Below are 15,791 nucleotides of genomic sequence, written 5' to 3'. Positions count from 1 at the left end.
CTTGGAAGGGCGTGGAAACCTTCTATCGCATACGCGTTTTAAAATTATAAGGCTGAAGGCAATACATATCAAGTCAAAGTGGACAATAAAACCTATACATAGGCGGTTGGATCACTCTGTTTAGGCTCTTCTCCCATCCCATCCCATCCCATCTCTTTATGTTTGTTCCCCCAACGTATCTCTTCTTTGAATGGAGAAAATAAGTGAATTTATATAATGAGCTAACCAAATCAATCATGACTCTAGCCCGTAATGTTGAAAATGTGAGTGCTTGTGCATACAGCTCCAAAAAAGTAAGCTAATACAAAATTTGCAAGAAACAACCAAGTGTTTGGCAACCATATTTGGACAAAGCAACAGGCCTCTGTTTTGTGGGATCAAGAGAGACACAAAATTGAAGCAGTGGGGAAGTGAGTGAGCTTCAAGGCTTCTTGGGGGGTTGCTTTGATGAGGCTAAGGCTAAGGCCGAGGCAGCTGATATCATGCGAGGAATGCACCTTCCTTTCATCCCACCGTCATCTTCCTCCCTCCTTGTCTCTTCATTTTCATCTCTTTTTTCTCCCAACTCTCCTCTTTTGCTCCTGAATAAAATGTCATATAACTAACAACTCAATTCCAAAATTATGGGACATATTTGTAGATGCTAACCAAAAAAACATGTTTTTCTTACTTTTCTTCGTTGTAGGAGCTGGATTTCTTGAGCACAGGTTCAACCACATGTCGATCTTCTCTAATGGACTCCACAATCGACCCACTGAAATACTCCTTTTCCTCTGTCTGCAACTTCCCAAACCTCGGATTCTCCGACATATACTTTATCATCTCCTCTTCTCCGATCCGCTTTCCAGCCATTTTACACACAACCCCTCTCCCAAGGCTCTCGGTTCTTCTCCCCATCTCCTTCCCCGCTTCTCTACAACCCTCCCCGGGTTTCTCCTTCGAACTTACCGACCCACCGCAAGAAATGAACTGCATCAGGACCGAGTTCCTACTCGGCGCCGTCCCGAGTTCGTCCTCGTAAGTGAACCGTTTCGAAGTGGAGAGGCGGGACGAGTCAAAGGGAGTTGAGTCGGTGGGGGACTGAGTTGGACCGGGGAGTTCTTCGGTGGAGACGCCGCGAGAGCACCGGGAGTGAGGGGTAGTGGAAGTGGTGGTGTAAATGGGTTTGTCCACGTCTTCGTTTTCGTAGTCCTCCACTTCGTCGTAGTCTAAATCGGAATACGGTTGGTCGTCGAGTTCTTTGAGTGGACTCGGAGCGAGTTGCGGTTTCCGAGTTTTAGTCCGGAGGTTCGGTTCCTGAACCGGTCGCCTGTCGTTGGTGCCCGTGTGAATTTCCTGCAATTTTTCTGTACCAAAATAATTATTAAATTAATTATTTTCTAATCATTTATACGGTCCTACAAACTTTGTAGGGTCATATTTTGATCATCATATTAAAAAATAATATATTATTTTGATATTTGTAACACATTCAATGGAATTTTAATTTAAAAATACATTTTCAGTACCATATAGATAAATGATTAATTTGGTATTAAAATTCCAGTTGTTATTAATGAAGATCCTAAATATATTTAAAAACTTAGTTAATATAAAATTATAGTGAAAATGGAGAATAAAATAAAAAGCTAAAACAGAGTCTCTCACCAGAACAGAAGTCAACAAGTTCGGAGGCCTTGAGCACGTACTCAGCTCCTCCGGCGGGGTATACAATGTCATTTTCCGACAAGTCGTTCCACACATATCCAGTTTTATAGTTCCTAAGGAGCAAAACATGAGGCATAGTGAACGACATGTCGTCTTGCAAAACAGAGGAACTTTTTGTTTTTTGTTTACCTCTTACAGGACCAGGAATAGAGAGAGCGCATGGCCTTGCCTCTGAGAAGGGTGAGCCGATCCATAACATCTGTCGTCACGAAATAAAAAAAGAGTTCAAGAGATCGAAAACGACATGTCGTTTGGAATGAATGCGGATACCTTTGAGTCGAAGGGGCTGGTTGGGGAAGAGGCTGATTTCGAGGAAATGGGGCTGTTCCAGACGCCCATTTCTGGAGAGATAGTAAAAGACTTGGACTTTTTTCATGGGAGGTGGCGCAGCCGTCGTCGTCGTCGCCTTGGCTCTGTCTGGACTGGTGCTGCGGCGACGGTGCCGGCAGTGCTCTCTCTCTCCTCCGCCTGTTGCTCTGCATCTCTCCTCCATTGAGCTTCTCTCTCGCTCATCTTCCTTGTTGTAGAGTAGAGTGGTTTTATGAGAGAGAGAGAGAAGGTTGGGGTGGGGGGTGATTTTGGTATTGAGGTAAATTGGAAGGACTAGAGGGTAAATGGGGGGGAGAAATTGAGTTTTGTGAACAAGGGAGGAGCTCGGATCCCCAAGAATGGGGAAAGAAGTTACTGGAGAACAAGTTTTTTAAAATCTAAATTTAAGGTTGATTCATTGTTAGTGAGCATCAAAATATAGAAGTTTATAATTAAAATATTTGAGAAAAAGCGTTCTTAAATGCAACCCGATTCTAGGAAGTAGTTTGAAAGTAAAGAGTATAAATTATGGGGCAATAATTTAGTGAATCATTTTCCACCATTAAATAACATAAAATAAGAAACTTTTAAAACTTATATTAAAAAGAAGAAAGGATAGTTTGAAGAGGTTAATTAGAAAAATGAAGTGAGTGATTGATTAAGGAGGAAGGTGGGATTAGGGGGTTTAGGGTAAAGAGCGTTGGGGTGTGGTTGCTTTCTACAAAATTTACTGCCTTTTCTGTTGCTCTGATGAGGCTATTGCTCTCTGCGCCAGCTTTTTAAACTCTATCAATCTTCTCGCTCGTCACTCTATTTTATTTATTTATTCTCTCTCTTTTTTTTTTTAAATTAAAAAAAAAAAAAAAAACAAGAAGAAGAAATTATAGATTTGGTTTATATAATAATGGTTAAATTTGAGTGTGATTTTAAAGTGGACATTGTATTTGTGGTTTAATGAATGAGAGTTATAGAAGGAAAAATGTTTGAATTTAGGGGTTAAAAGGGGGCACTGTGGGCGCTGCGCTGCACTGGCCACGCACATCCTTTTCGAAGCATGCACAGAACACAACTGTGTGATACCAAGAACAGATGTCCTCCATCCTGCCAAACCAACTTAACGTTTAAGTCAAACACACTTCCACCCTTTTTTTTTTCTTTTTTTCTTTTTTTCTTTTTTTTTTTCTAAATTGCACGTCAGTCCTTCAACATTTAAGTTTTTATTTACTTCGTCCTTCTACTTTTTATAAACTAAGTTTTAAGTTTTGTGTTCAAAATGTACTTAAATTACACCTCAAATTTAGATAAATGTTACTACGTTAACCTTAAATTTTAAAAAATGTCGTAATTTTAGCTCTTTCTGTCTGGGCTATAAGATATTGTTTATATATTAAATAATTTTTAATTTTTAAATTAAAATTTTGGAAGAACACGTCATAGAAATTAGAAATTAGAAATTAGAAATTTAGATATGGCCAAAAGTGTTGGAAATTGGTGAAGGTTAATTTCACGCGCTTTTCTTTTATCTAAGAAAATCCTAGAAATAATGTTTTTTTTGGACGAGTCAAGACACCCCACGTGGCCATGTCCCTCAACCTTCCTGGAATGCGTTTCGACTTCCGACTTGCGCCGACGTCGTTTTCGTACGTGGCAAACTCATAACCTTTCTAATTCTCCCCCACGTGCGCACCTCCTTCCAAGTTCCACCCCCCGTGTTTTCTCTTTCCTCTATCCTGTTTTTTCCCACGTGTCGTATTTATTCAGTTATCTATTTGTTTTTATTAAATTATAAATTTATTCGAATTTCATTTTTACCATATAATTAAACTTCAAATTAGTCCCTATAAAGATTTCATCAAAATATACTTAAATTTTTGTGTTTAATTAAAAGATTTTTTTTTGAGTTTATTGTTAATTTGTATAATCCAAACTTGGGAACTATGACTCAGGATGCTTCGAACCAAACGCAGTTCGTAGACCGCACGGTCTTCACCCCACCCTTTACTTTTCAACCAAACCCACTTTACTATTTTTTTTTTAATTTAAAATTCATAAATTATATTTGTTAATAACATTTTTATTTATGACTATTTTATACCCACAACCAAATAAATATATATGTATCTTAGAAATCATGCATTAATAAGATAAAATAATTAAAAAAATTAGAGTACTATCTTAGAGTCAAGAAAACATTAAATTAGTAATAATGGTAACATTTAATTAAAAAAAAAAAAAAAGGAAAAAGAAGACCGACATTAAAAATAATAAAGCATATATTTAAAGTTATTTTAACCAATTCACACGACAGAGTCTCTGTTTCTCTCCTTTTATATCCCAAAAAACTTCACGACCAAACAGACAAAGACAAAAACAAAAATCGTAGAGAGAGTGAAGATCGATGGGGAAATCGGAGTCGGCGAAAGAATGCAAGAGGCACCCAAATCACAGACTCCTGCCCGGAATTTGCCCTTCTTGTCTCCGAGAAAGTCTTCAACGCTTCAATAATCAGTCTTCAATCTATTCCGATTCTGTTTCCACCTTCTCTTCTTCTTCCTCTTCCTTTCCTCACTCCTCCGAGTTTTTCTTCTCCGGCGACTCTCCACGGCGGACACGCCACCATCACAAGAGGAACGCCTCCGAGATGGTCATGAGGTCGAGGGCGGCGGATTTGTTTGGGGATAAGCTGAAGATGGGCGGCGAGGGAGGGAAAAAGAAAGGTGGGTTTTGGTCGAGATTGATGGGTGGGCGGAAGGCGTTTCATTTCCATTCCCATCCCAAAGTTTCTTGTAGGGAAATTATGGGTTAGATTCACTCTTTTTGTGAAATGATTGTAAAACTTTTAGTTATGAAATAGATCTTATTTTCATAATTTCATTGCATTTACAGATTTTGTTTCTATTTTCTGGGGCAGAGAAAGAAATTCAAAGAAAGAAAATAAACGTTTATCTTTAAAAATTCAATTAAATGATTGATGAAGTCTCAAAGACTTAGTTCGATAGGAAAAAAAAGGGGAAAAAAGAGTAGAGTTGGTAGATGCATAGTCAGAGCTCATTAAAGTGGGTGTGGCCTATAGACTTCCCCAAAATCAAAATTTGATAGCCTTCGCCCAATCCAATTTATTTATTTATGGAAAATGGTGACTAATACCTACAAAAACAAATAATAAAAAATAAAAATTTCATATTTTCAAACAAAGAATAATTATATCCCTAATCTAAATACCCAAAACCCAACTTTTATGTTAACTGATTGGGAATAATTTGCTTATATTAATTGATATCATTGGTCTAAATTTGTAGGGGTTGAGAAAGATTGCAATATAGCATTTTGCATATCTTTAAATATTCTATGTGATGGTCTTTGACATGAGTCTCCGAAACACGTTACGGTCTAAATTTACAATTACACTTAATTTGAATTAATGTATAATTTCTATGTTGTGACTTTGAATTAGGATCTAGAATATAGATTTGGCATTAGGTGGCTTCACATTGTCCTCCCTGCTTGTAATATAACTATGTTATTTACTTTATCCTCACTCACGTATTTTTTAGAAAATTTCTAGTACAAAATCGAAAAAATAAAAAAAATAAATGCGAGAGTTAAGCAATAATAATAATAATAATAATAATAAAAGAACTATGGGAAAAAGCACTTGATATAAAATGAATAAAAAAGAATAGAGAAAATCACAATTTTTATGGAGGGAATTTAGTTTCAAATTCTAACATAATCTAAAACATGTTGATATTTATTTATAATTATTTACAAATGTATTAAGTTTGGCTGAATTTGATATATCAACCAATATTTTATGTAATATTAAGCCCATTTGAAAAAAGAAGAGGCCCAATATTTGATATGGGCCAATGAGCCCACTTTTAATGGGCCCAGTCACTTTTGTTTCTGAAAAATTAAAAAAAATATATATCTTTTAATTTTTGAAATTAAAATATATTTTAAAAAAGGACAATAAAATATTATATTTAGGGAATTATTGAAGAAAGAATGGAGGGAAGAATGAGAATGGCATTTGATTTTGACTCTCTAATATAAACCCATCCTTTGATGGGTACAACACAACCCAGCCCACTCCCATTTACGACCATTCAACATGCCCTGCCCTGCCCTGCCCTTCATCCTTCCTCCTTCCTTCAATTCTATCTTTTTCCATCCCTTCCACATGCCAACATAATTCTATATCCTTTTCAAATACCAAAAAAAATCTCAAATATAGAATCTCACGCTAACAATCTAACGCCTAGTCAACGAAGGATACGTGGATGAATCGAGACTATGGATTCTAATCGTGATATACAAATATACTTACAAAAGAATTAATAAAATTGATAGTTGCTATTTGTCACAATCACACTCTTGCGACAGTGAGACAGTGATTGTGCAACACTTGTTCTAATCTAGCGAACAAATCAGTCGTGAGAAATTTGGACTTCACGGACAACATCGACATATGCTCAAGTCTCAGGTCACATTTGAGAAAAATGTTTTGGAAAACATGACCGATGAAATACGTTGAAACAATTTGAAAAAAAAAATGTTATAAGCTAAAAAGCGATTAGACGACGACAACAACTTTGATAGCATATAACTCGGGTAGGAAGAAGTGATGACTAGTCATATCCCCCTGTCGTACATTTTGGGGCATTTTAGTCTAAGCAGGCATATACATGATTTTGGTGAACGATCGTACACTCTTGTATTGACATAACATGGTTAAGGCCTATCTAAGATGAAAAAAACATATAAAAGGAGTTTGGAACAGGCATGCGACAATGGACAACATGTCCTGGACAAGCATGACTGAGACATTCAACATGTGGTTATAGACAACACACCTTGAACAAGCATGATCGTGATACTACTCATACTAATAAGATGCACCTATTTTTTTCGGTAGTTCAATAATAAGAACTTTCTTTTTCAACTAGATTTTTGAATTTAAGACAAAACTAGAGGTAATTCTTTCCTTATTATGCTTCATATCTCTTAAAGTAGAGACAATATCCTTATTAATATGAAATCTTTCGAATGGAATATAGAAACACAATCAATGATGTTTTTCTTTCGGCGTATACGGTAGATAAGATAATATCATACGATTGTGAAATTTCCGATTAAATTTAAAAAAATGGAAAATAAACCAAACCTATCCTATTCCATTTCAACCAAGAGTGGACAATATTCTCTTGTTCCTCTCCCTCGTGGGTCCCAACTCAAAATTTAATAAAATATATATATATTAAGATGACACATGAGTTGGGTAAGATTTGTATTGTTGTGCTTTTGTTTGGGAAATATGATTAGTGAAAGAGTGTTTTAAAGAATTCTATAATACAACTCTTTAATGAGACGAGCTATTCATCAATCTAGTTACATCTTAATCTTTACCTAAACCTTAAACATGTTTCACCTAATCATTTACTTAACTATGTGGTTTTTTTTTTAATTTTATAAAAAAAAAAAAAAAAAACCAAACATTTAGGTTTCTCCAAGTTGGTCTACAAATTCTAAAACCTACCTTTCTTGTCACACACTCCACTAAGAACATGCATTTGATAGTCAATGATTCAATTTATGGAATTGAAGTTCACTAAGTTGGGGATGGGGATGTGAATGTAGACAATGAGAAAAAAAACAAGAAGAAAAAGAATTTAGGTCAAATAGAATAATATCATTGTGTTTGAATGTACATCCAACCATTCAAATGAATTTTTTAATTGTTCAAAAGATTAGACTATAAATGATAATAAATACAAATTTTAAAAAGGAAGCACTTCTAAAATGTTTATATTTGAAAAAAAAAGTTAAAAATGGGTGCCTACATGTTTGAATGAAGGAGAAAGTCGAAGACTCAACCTTTGAACGACTCATTAGTTGGAGTTGATTGAATGATTGAGTTTTTGAGTATACGACATGTTTTCCTAGTAATGAATATGATGGGAGGTGAGGGAAGAGTGTTTTTCTTTTGACTTACTTTTCTTTTTTTCGACCAAATTTCTAACTTTTTAATAGTTGAAAAGATCAGAATTATTGTGGGGAGAAAACTTTTCAATAATCTCTCAAGTTATAGGCATGATGGAACCGAAGAAAGAAAGAAAATTATTGTACTTGTCCCTCATTTCCACTTTATTAATATAATAGAAAGCTTAAATCATTTTGATCAATTACTCGAGAAGCCTTCAACGAACCTCTGCTATAGTTTAATATATACTAAAAAAGGTTTGGAAGTAGGACTGATATTGTGAAGGTGGCCTCGTTATGCACCTCTAGTATGAGTGAATGGATGACCAACTAACCCAAATTTTCATGAGCGTTGGTGAGTCTTGACGTACCTGTCAAGGGATCTTGTGCATACCTCAAGGTGGTTAGCATGGTGGAATGTGTAACCATGCTTTCAATTGTTGAACCATATAAAACAAACGTGTTTTGTTTGTTTTGAAAGCTTGAAACGACAGTAAATTGTGACTATGAGACGAGTTGCTACTGTGTTCCTTGTGTCAAAGAAGGTGACCTTGAACGTATGATCTTTAGATTTCATAGTTACACGTCCAACGACTATTCAAATGGATCTAGTTCGGTCGTTTTTTTTCTTTTTTTCTCTCATAGAATGGCATTCACATGAACAGAATACAATTTGATATAGAGAGGTAGAATCTAGATTTGGGGGATTATTTTTTTTTAAAAGGTAGATTTGGGTATTTGTTGATAGATTATGAGAATGCCCAATATCTCAAGAGATGGCCAAATCTACCTTTCAAATAAAATATTCAACATGTGGTCGCCAATTCTCCATTTATCACCATTTTTTGTTCTTTTTAAAACATACTTTATTTAATAATTAGGTAGTTTTGAGTCTAACTTAATTAGTATCAAATTAGATACAAACTTCAAAATATCATATGCAAATTATTGACGACAAGAAAAAAAAAAGTAGAAAAAAAAAGACTCGGAATTTGGATTCGATACTTGATATTCCCGAAATTCTCTTAGATCATGTTCTTACTCTTCGCTTCTTAACTATTTTATCCTCATAATCTCTTGTTTAGATGTGATATTTATTGATCGAGTATCATACTTTAAAAGTTATGTTTGAAAGACAAGTAATAATTTGTTTAGTTGAGCGTGCTGCAAGGACAACTACTTTGAGATATCATACTCAAAATTATGAGACAAAGACAAATATTTTTACTAAAATAGTTAAGAGCGTGCGGCCGAAATCTCTCATATTACAATGTGAACACAAACTTGGTTTTATTATGTCACTTTTTAGGCCGAAATCTCATATTTCCTGTTCATTATTTGGCCTCATATCATTCTGCCCACTCTTCTTACAAACCAAATATTTTTCTAAATCACCACAAATTAAATTACATATTTTCTCTCCTACTTCCAACAATGTGCTTACAAATTTAGTTATATTCATCATCTTTTATGTATATATGTTTAAGGTTTATCGTGAATTATGAATTTCGTAGATCTTCATAATTGGTTTTTAATATTGCATGTCTTTTGGGTGTTAAGACGACCCTATTGACAATTGTTGAGAGCGAATCCCACCTTGGCTAATTTAGAAAATGATTATCCATTTGTAAGCAACGAATACATCTTCATTGGTATAAGGAAGAAAGAAATCACACTTTTAAAAGAATCATAATCTAATAAAACTCTAGAATTGATTAATGTTTAGAATCAGCTAAAGTTCAAAAGTATAAAAGTAGAAGAAGACAACACAACGTCTATTCATGAGCTGAAAAGCTCTCCAACATGAACATATGAAACCTTATAATATGATTTGGATCATCAAAAAAATATGATAAACACCGAAAACTAAGGGCTCTACGTTTCCACGAACGGGAAGTATGGAAGAAATCATAGTGCTTTAAGAACAAAAAGTAACGAGGGAATGATACCCAAGTTGGAAGAGAATCACCAACCCTAATTCTGCATTCTTTTTTCCTCTCTTCAATGGAAATCACCAACTTTTTTGAAGGGTCATTATAAATCTTGACCCTTTCTTTTTTTTTTTTTTTTTAAAACTTTATTTTCGCCAACCAATTGGTTTCCTTGTATTTGGACTTTCCTATGGGAACTTAGATAATAATAATTGATCAATCAATCACTTACACCTCTCCACTTTCTTTTCTACTTCAAATTCTCTTATAAAGTGTAACAAATTATAATAAATTGGTTCGAATTTATACTATAGTTTACGTGTTGTCTTTTGTTTTAGAGCTTCTCGAACGAAAAATAAAGTTATCATAGATTCATAGATGAGTTTTAATTAATATTTTGCTAAAGTTTTATAAAAAAAAAAAAAATGGTGATTTGAAGTGAGTAGACAGGAAAATAGATTTTAAATTGATATTTTAATTTAGTTTGTAATTGGAGATAATTACGATGACAGGGATGCCGACAACGTGGAAGTCCATGATATCTACGTGGAGTGTGGTAGGAAAACGTGGCACTATCCTTAAGATTACCAACTGTTTTCAGCTGCCATTGGTTTTGTTTTTGTTTTTGTTTTTGTTTTTGTTTTAGAATTAGATAGGGATATTTGCAAAAGCCATAAAGCCAAAAATAAGTAATTAGGGGTTTTGATTGTTTTCATCAATTATCCGATCAAGCTTCCTCATACCTTTTTCCCCATTGAAATGATAATGCCAAAAGAAAAAAAAAAGTAATAATAAAAAGCCTTTTCATCGGATTGTATTGTTCACACATTTGAGACCGACACATATTGAATCTAGATGTAAAAGAATCAACTTTAAAAACGTTAAAAATTGAGTTTATTTTAATCATCGAGTGATATTTTTGTCGCTTCTGGCTTTCAAAAGAAGTTTTCTAACAAGTTGTACGTGGAAAAGTGGTGGAAAGTTTGATAGACATTTGATATTAGAAAATTGAGGGAAAAGGGTATAAGGAGGTATGAGTCTTCACATAATCGTTTTTGTCAAGATTGTCTACCAATGGTTTGCCTCGGTCTGTCGAGTCAGAGGTGTGCATAGCTCTTAAGTCTCATGTCTCAACCTCCAGCTTTTTCTCCATTGTACCATCTTTAGTTTATGTTTCATTTGATCTCAAATTTAGTCACAAATGCATGTGGTAATTTCTTTATAGAACCGATTGATCTTATTTTTATCTTTTTAAATCATCCTACGACAGAAAGTATTAGTGAATAAGAGAATACTTTACATTGAATTGCATTACAAACTCGGTAGAATTCTTTCCATGATTTAGGGTTTAAGAACTCATCTATGCAAGGAGGATTTACTTGTTTGATGAGAGCCTATAGATCCAATCCTTCAACATTGTGAGGCGGTAGAAAACTTCATTGAAGGATTTCTATGATATTTCCTTACATGCAAGTAGATCCGCAACCTTAGTCTCAGCCTCAATCTTAATTTATTGATTCCAATTTTTCTAGATCAGACTTCATAAGTTTAATTTTATCGTGTCATTTCTTAGAGACTTCATCACTGCATTACAATTGTAGAGTTGACTGAAGCTAAGGCTCACCGTGTTATAGACCTTATCCATCATGTTGGTCCTGCATCGATAGAATCATACTTCCTTTCTATAGACCAAGCACGGAAAAATCAAACACATCCAATTTCCCAAAATTTACACATCAACCATTACAACTCAAACTTGTTTGAAGTACCAAACTAACTTATTGCTCAAAATACAAAGACAATTTAATATTGGATTACAAGTTAAAAGAAAGGTAATTCAATAAAACAAAACTCCTTTTTAATAAGGATAAAGTAAAAGGGAAAGAAAATAAAAAAGAGTGCGATTACACGAAAGCTTGGGAAATGATCCGCTGGAAAAGAGGAGAAACACCATAAGCAAAGACAAGAAAAGATATTGTTTGAATAATTTGGACACATTTTAGATGGGAATTGCCGACTGTGTTCAGATGCGACACTATATATATATATATATTTTTTCATGAGATAATGATTTCAACTTTTATTACATCAAACACTCGAATGATTTCAACTTTCATTATTTTCTTTTAAAATGTAAGCTACGATCTGAGCTCTTTCAAACAAATAAATAAAAACATTATGTATAATGCATCTACATTAACACATCGCTATAATATTAAAGATAAATATGGATGATTTAGCATCGAATCACCTTTTTCCGATCATGACGGTATGTAGAGTATTTATAAATGGGTAGGCATATAGGTTATAAGTTGAAGATATCTCTCCCTCATCATAGCCTTTCAGAAAAGGGGGATATAGAAAAGAAGAAGATAAGCTTAGGGATTAAAAAGGGAACAATGATCTTAAGGGTTAATGATAAAAAGTCATATATTTCCAGTAATATGCTGCCAAGTTGCCTCAAAGTGTGACTCATCTTGTCAACATTATCAATACTTTTTTAAAAGCAATTTATTTTCCCATTTTCTAAATTTGTTTTAATATTATGATATTCATAATTCAACCAAAATTTATTAGTAATTTTAAACCTTTGATTTGAGGAATCCCAACCTAATTTTTATTTGGTTCATCGTTCTTAAATATCTTGAATCACGAACATCAAATTCTAAAGTGGAAAACAAATTTACAAGATAATATTCCTTAAAATATGTCAAAAATCAAAATCTGATCACAAAAGTTGTGAGAGAAAAAAAGGGAAAAAAATGTTGAATAGAGAGGAAAGAGGGTGGAAGTTGATATGGTATACTTTCCAACATTCTATATGATAATGTACAAAAAGTGTATATGCTTCGATTCCGTTCTTTTGAACATACACGAGTATAGTTAGCTTTCGGTGGGAGAATTGCATATTGTAATAGTGTCTCATGAATCAATTTGGTCACGTGAATATAGTTTTAACAAAATTAAATGTTCACATATTTATTTCAACCTATTACTTAACTAAAAGAATGAATTAGCACGAGATTGTAGATATATTTAATAATTTAATAAATATACAATCACGTGAAATGGTATTATATTTTTGATGCTTTTATTTACTTAATTAAAATATAACCAACTTGATTTACAATACCAAAAATAAAAGAAGAATAATGAGAAAAAAAAAGAAAATTTTATTTTCTTTTTTGGTGTTGGGGTCCATAAATACCGACCCCAATCTTTGTGATGTGTATCATTAGAATATTCTCAACAAATTGCGAAGAAAAAATAGATACAATTTGGCATATGATTCCATTTGGTCAAGATGACCCACATAAAGTCAACATTAACATTTAAATTAATATAAAATTCTTCCAAACTTTGCAATAAAATAATAATAATAAAGAACTGTATCAAGAATCTCATATGTTATTCTTTTTTCTTTAAAACAAATATTTAATATTTCATTCATCCATGCACTTCAATATACTTTCAGAATAATATCATACAAATTCTCCATATATATATATATATATATATTTGTATTCTGGAGAATATGACCTTCAACCTTCTATCCTTCATTTAAATAATAATAATAATAAATGAGAATTTTCAAATAGTTTTTTTTTAGAAGAATTTATTTCTCCAAATTTCTACATCTAGAGAGTAATATTTATTCATGATTAAAAATTAAAATAATTATTAAAAGAAATAAACAAAGTTAGATAAATATTTATAGATTTGAAGATATTAGTGAAAATTATAAAATGGAATTATCTCTGGGGGAGGGATTTTTTTATTTATTTTTATAATGGGACAAAATTAGAGTATATGGACTAAAAATGTATAGTAATGAAAAGAAACAATGGACTGAAAAATGGAAATATTTGTATTTTTTTTTTTTTTTAAAGGAAGAAAATGGAAATATTTGTAAGTATCAAGGGAGGGACACAGCGTGGGGCAGGCAGAAACGGAATTTAAAAAGAAAAAAAAAATAAAAAGGAATGAAAGCGAAGGAAGGCCTGAAAAAAAGAGAAATACAAAAATGTTTAATAAAGAAAGATGGGGCCAGGCTCTCCTGGGGTGGGGTCCGCAATAGCCTTATGGTGGACATCTGAAAAGGAAAGATCATGATTGGTGTGATCCCACACGTGTCACACATCCATCCAGCCAACTTGAATTTGTGTGGGTCCCACTTTGCGACGCGTGGCTATTCCTCTACTGGGCCCCATTTCTTAACCGAAAGTTCAAGTTTTATCGCTCGAACTTCCAAACATAGGATGGCGGTTAGTTTTTAGGGTTCAATTTTTTTTTTTTTTTTTTTTTTTTTTTTTAAAGAAAAGAAATTAAATTGAAAGGGATCATTTTTGTCCAGTAGTGTTTGGTTGCATGTCATAGTGTATCCCGGAATCGGAATAAAGTTGTTTCTATTTTTTCGAATTGGATGTGGACTAGACGGAGGAGGGAATTGGTCAAACATTGTTCGAAATCGTGGCTTTTATCAGTGGTTTAATTCGATTAAGACATAATCTTTTTTCCACTCTAACTCTTCCTTTTCGTTATTTTTGTATAATCCTAACTTTTTTAATTTCTTTTCGTTTATGTATATTTCGTATTATTATATTGTGGACTTGTACTCGTCTATCGTGAAACAGACATTGTTTTTGCTAATTTGAATTGGAGTGGATGATATAAAATTGGTCTATTTCTGACATTATTAAAGGCATGATTTTGATATCATTTTATGAATTGCGAAATTTCACAATGGTACGATGTTTTCCACTATAAGCCTAAATTCTCATGAGTTTATTTTTTATTTTCAAAAAAATCGTTAGAGATTGAAGTTAGATTTGGCTACAAAACGATAAGTTTTTGGTTTGAGGTTCATTCTTTAATCAGTTATATCATCCTCTATTTCTCTATGATGTATGTCGATATATGTCTTATTTAAAGAATCGAGAGCTATTGAGAAATGAACCAATCGTTGGAATTTGGGTACGGTTTGAGATTGATAAACTTTTCGAGCCAATTTCTCCCGATCGATGATTTTGAATAATTCTTATTTGATTAGATTCATCTTGGCAAGGTCGGAAGAATTGAGAGCTATCAATGTTAGAACCACACATTGAAAAAAATATATATATGGATGGTAAAATCCAAAGCACGCACATGCTTTAGCCTTTAGTTTCTCGAGGTAAGTGAAGTAGTTCACTTAAATTGATGGGTCAGTTTAGTTGAACTAGCTCTCAACGGTCCAGTTGGACTGGTTCATCCTATTTAGGCTATGTTTGACCTTCATTTATCTTATTTTCGATTTTGTTCCAATGGTACTAACATTTTATTTTATTTAGGGCTTTAATTCAATTATAGAAATTTTATAGTTAAATGTGTTTTAGTTGAAACAACTTCATGTTGGATGATGTCTTAGATGTGAAGATAGTTTTTACTTTCAAGAACTAAGAAATAGATAATCATGTCCAGAATGTCGATTTATTTATAAAATAAATACAAAATTTATTAAATATTTTACTCTAAAATGTTCGCTATTAGTAATTTTTGTAGATTTTTTTTACCTTATTTTTTCCATTAATTTAATTATTTTTAAAGTTACGTAATAGAAAATTAAAAATATATAAAAATAAAAAAAATTGAGCATTTAAAACAAAATTAAAAAACTAGAATAATAAAATCGTATTTTGATTCGAATGATGAATCAAATGAAAGCCTTTGTCATAATTTAAGGAACGAGGAGAAGAGAGAGCCACCGGTTCATCATGGGTGAATCACACGTGTATTGAAAGCCGTCACGGATTGCCACGTGGAGCATTAACAAACTGTCGTCACTATTCGTATGCAAACGTGGCCTAACGACATACATTTTTC

General features: G+C 33.1%; 1 protein-coding gene across 2 annotated transcripts; it reads right to left on the bottom strand.

Moving 5' to 3' along the window:
- Nucleotides 1-191: 191 nt before the first annotated feature.
- On the bottom strand, nt 192-2,246 carry LOC111446977 (protein UPSTREAM OF FLC). 2 transcript variants are annotated; one of them, XM_023085927.1, is made up of 5 exons: nt 1,978-2,244; nt 1,837-1,906; nt 1,648-1,760; nt 671-1,346; nt 192-581 (listed from the first exon to the last, which is right to left on the bottom strand). In XM_023085927.1, the coding sequence occupies exons 1-5, from the start codon at nt 2,198-2,200 to the stop codon at nt 422-424; spliced, it is 1,242 nt and encodes a 413-aa protein (XP_022941695.1). In that variant the 5' UTR covers nt 2,201-2,244; the 3' UTR covers nt 192-421. The 2 variants fall into 2 exon arrangements, with proteins under 2 accessions (XP_022941695.1, XP_022941694.1); XM_023085926.1 differs by having other exon boundaries at nt 1,837-2,246.
- Between the last annotated feature and the right edge of the window lie 13,545 nt (nt 2,247-15,791).

Source organism: Cucurbita moschata, unplaced genomic scaffold (genome assembly GCF_002738365.1).
Source record: "Cucurbita moschata cultivar Rifu unplaced genomic scaffold, Cmos_1.0 Cmo_Scf00009, whole genome shotgun sequence".
Lineage (NCBI taxonomy): Eukaryota > Viridiplantae > Streptophyta > Magnoliopsida > Cucurbitales > Cucurbitaceae > Cucurbita > Cucurbita moschata.
The sequence above is the reverse complement of the archived record's forward strand: the minus strand, read 5'-3'. Positions and strand labels throughout refer to the sequence as shown.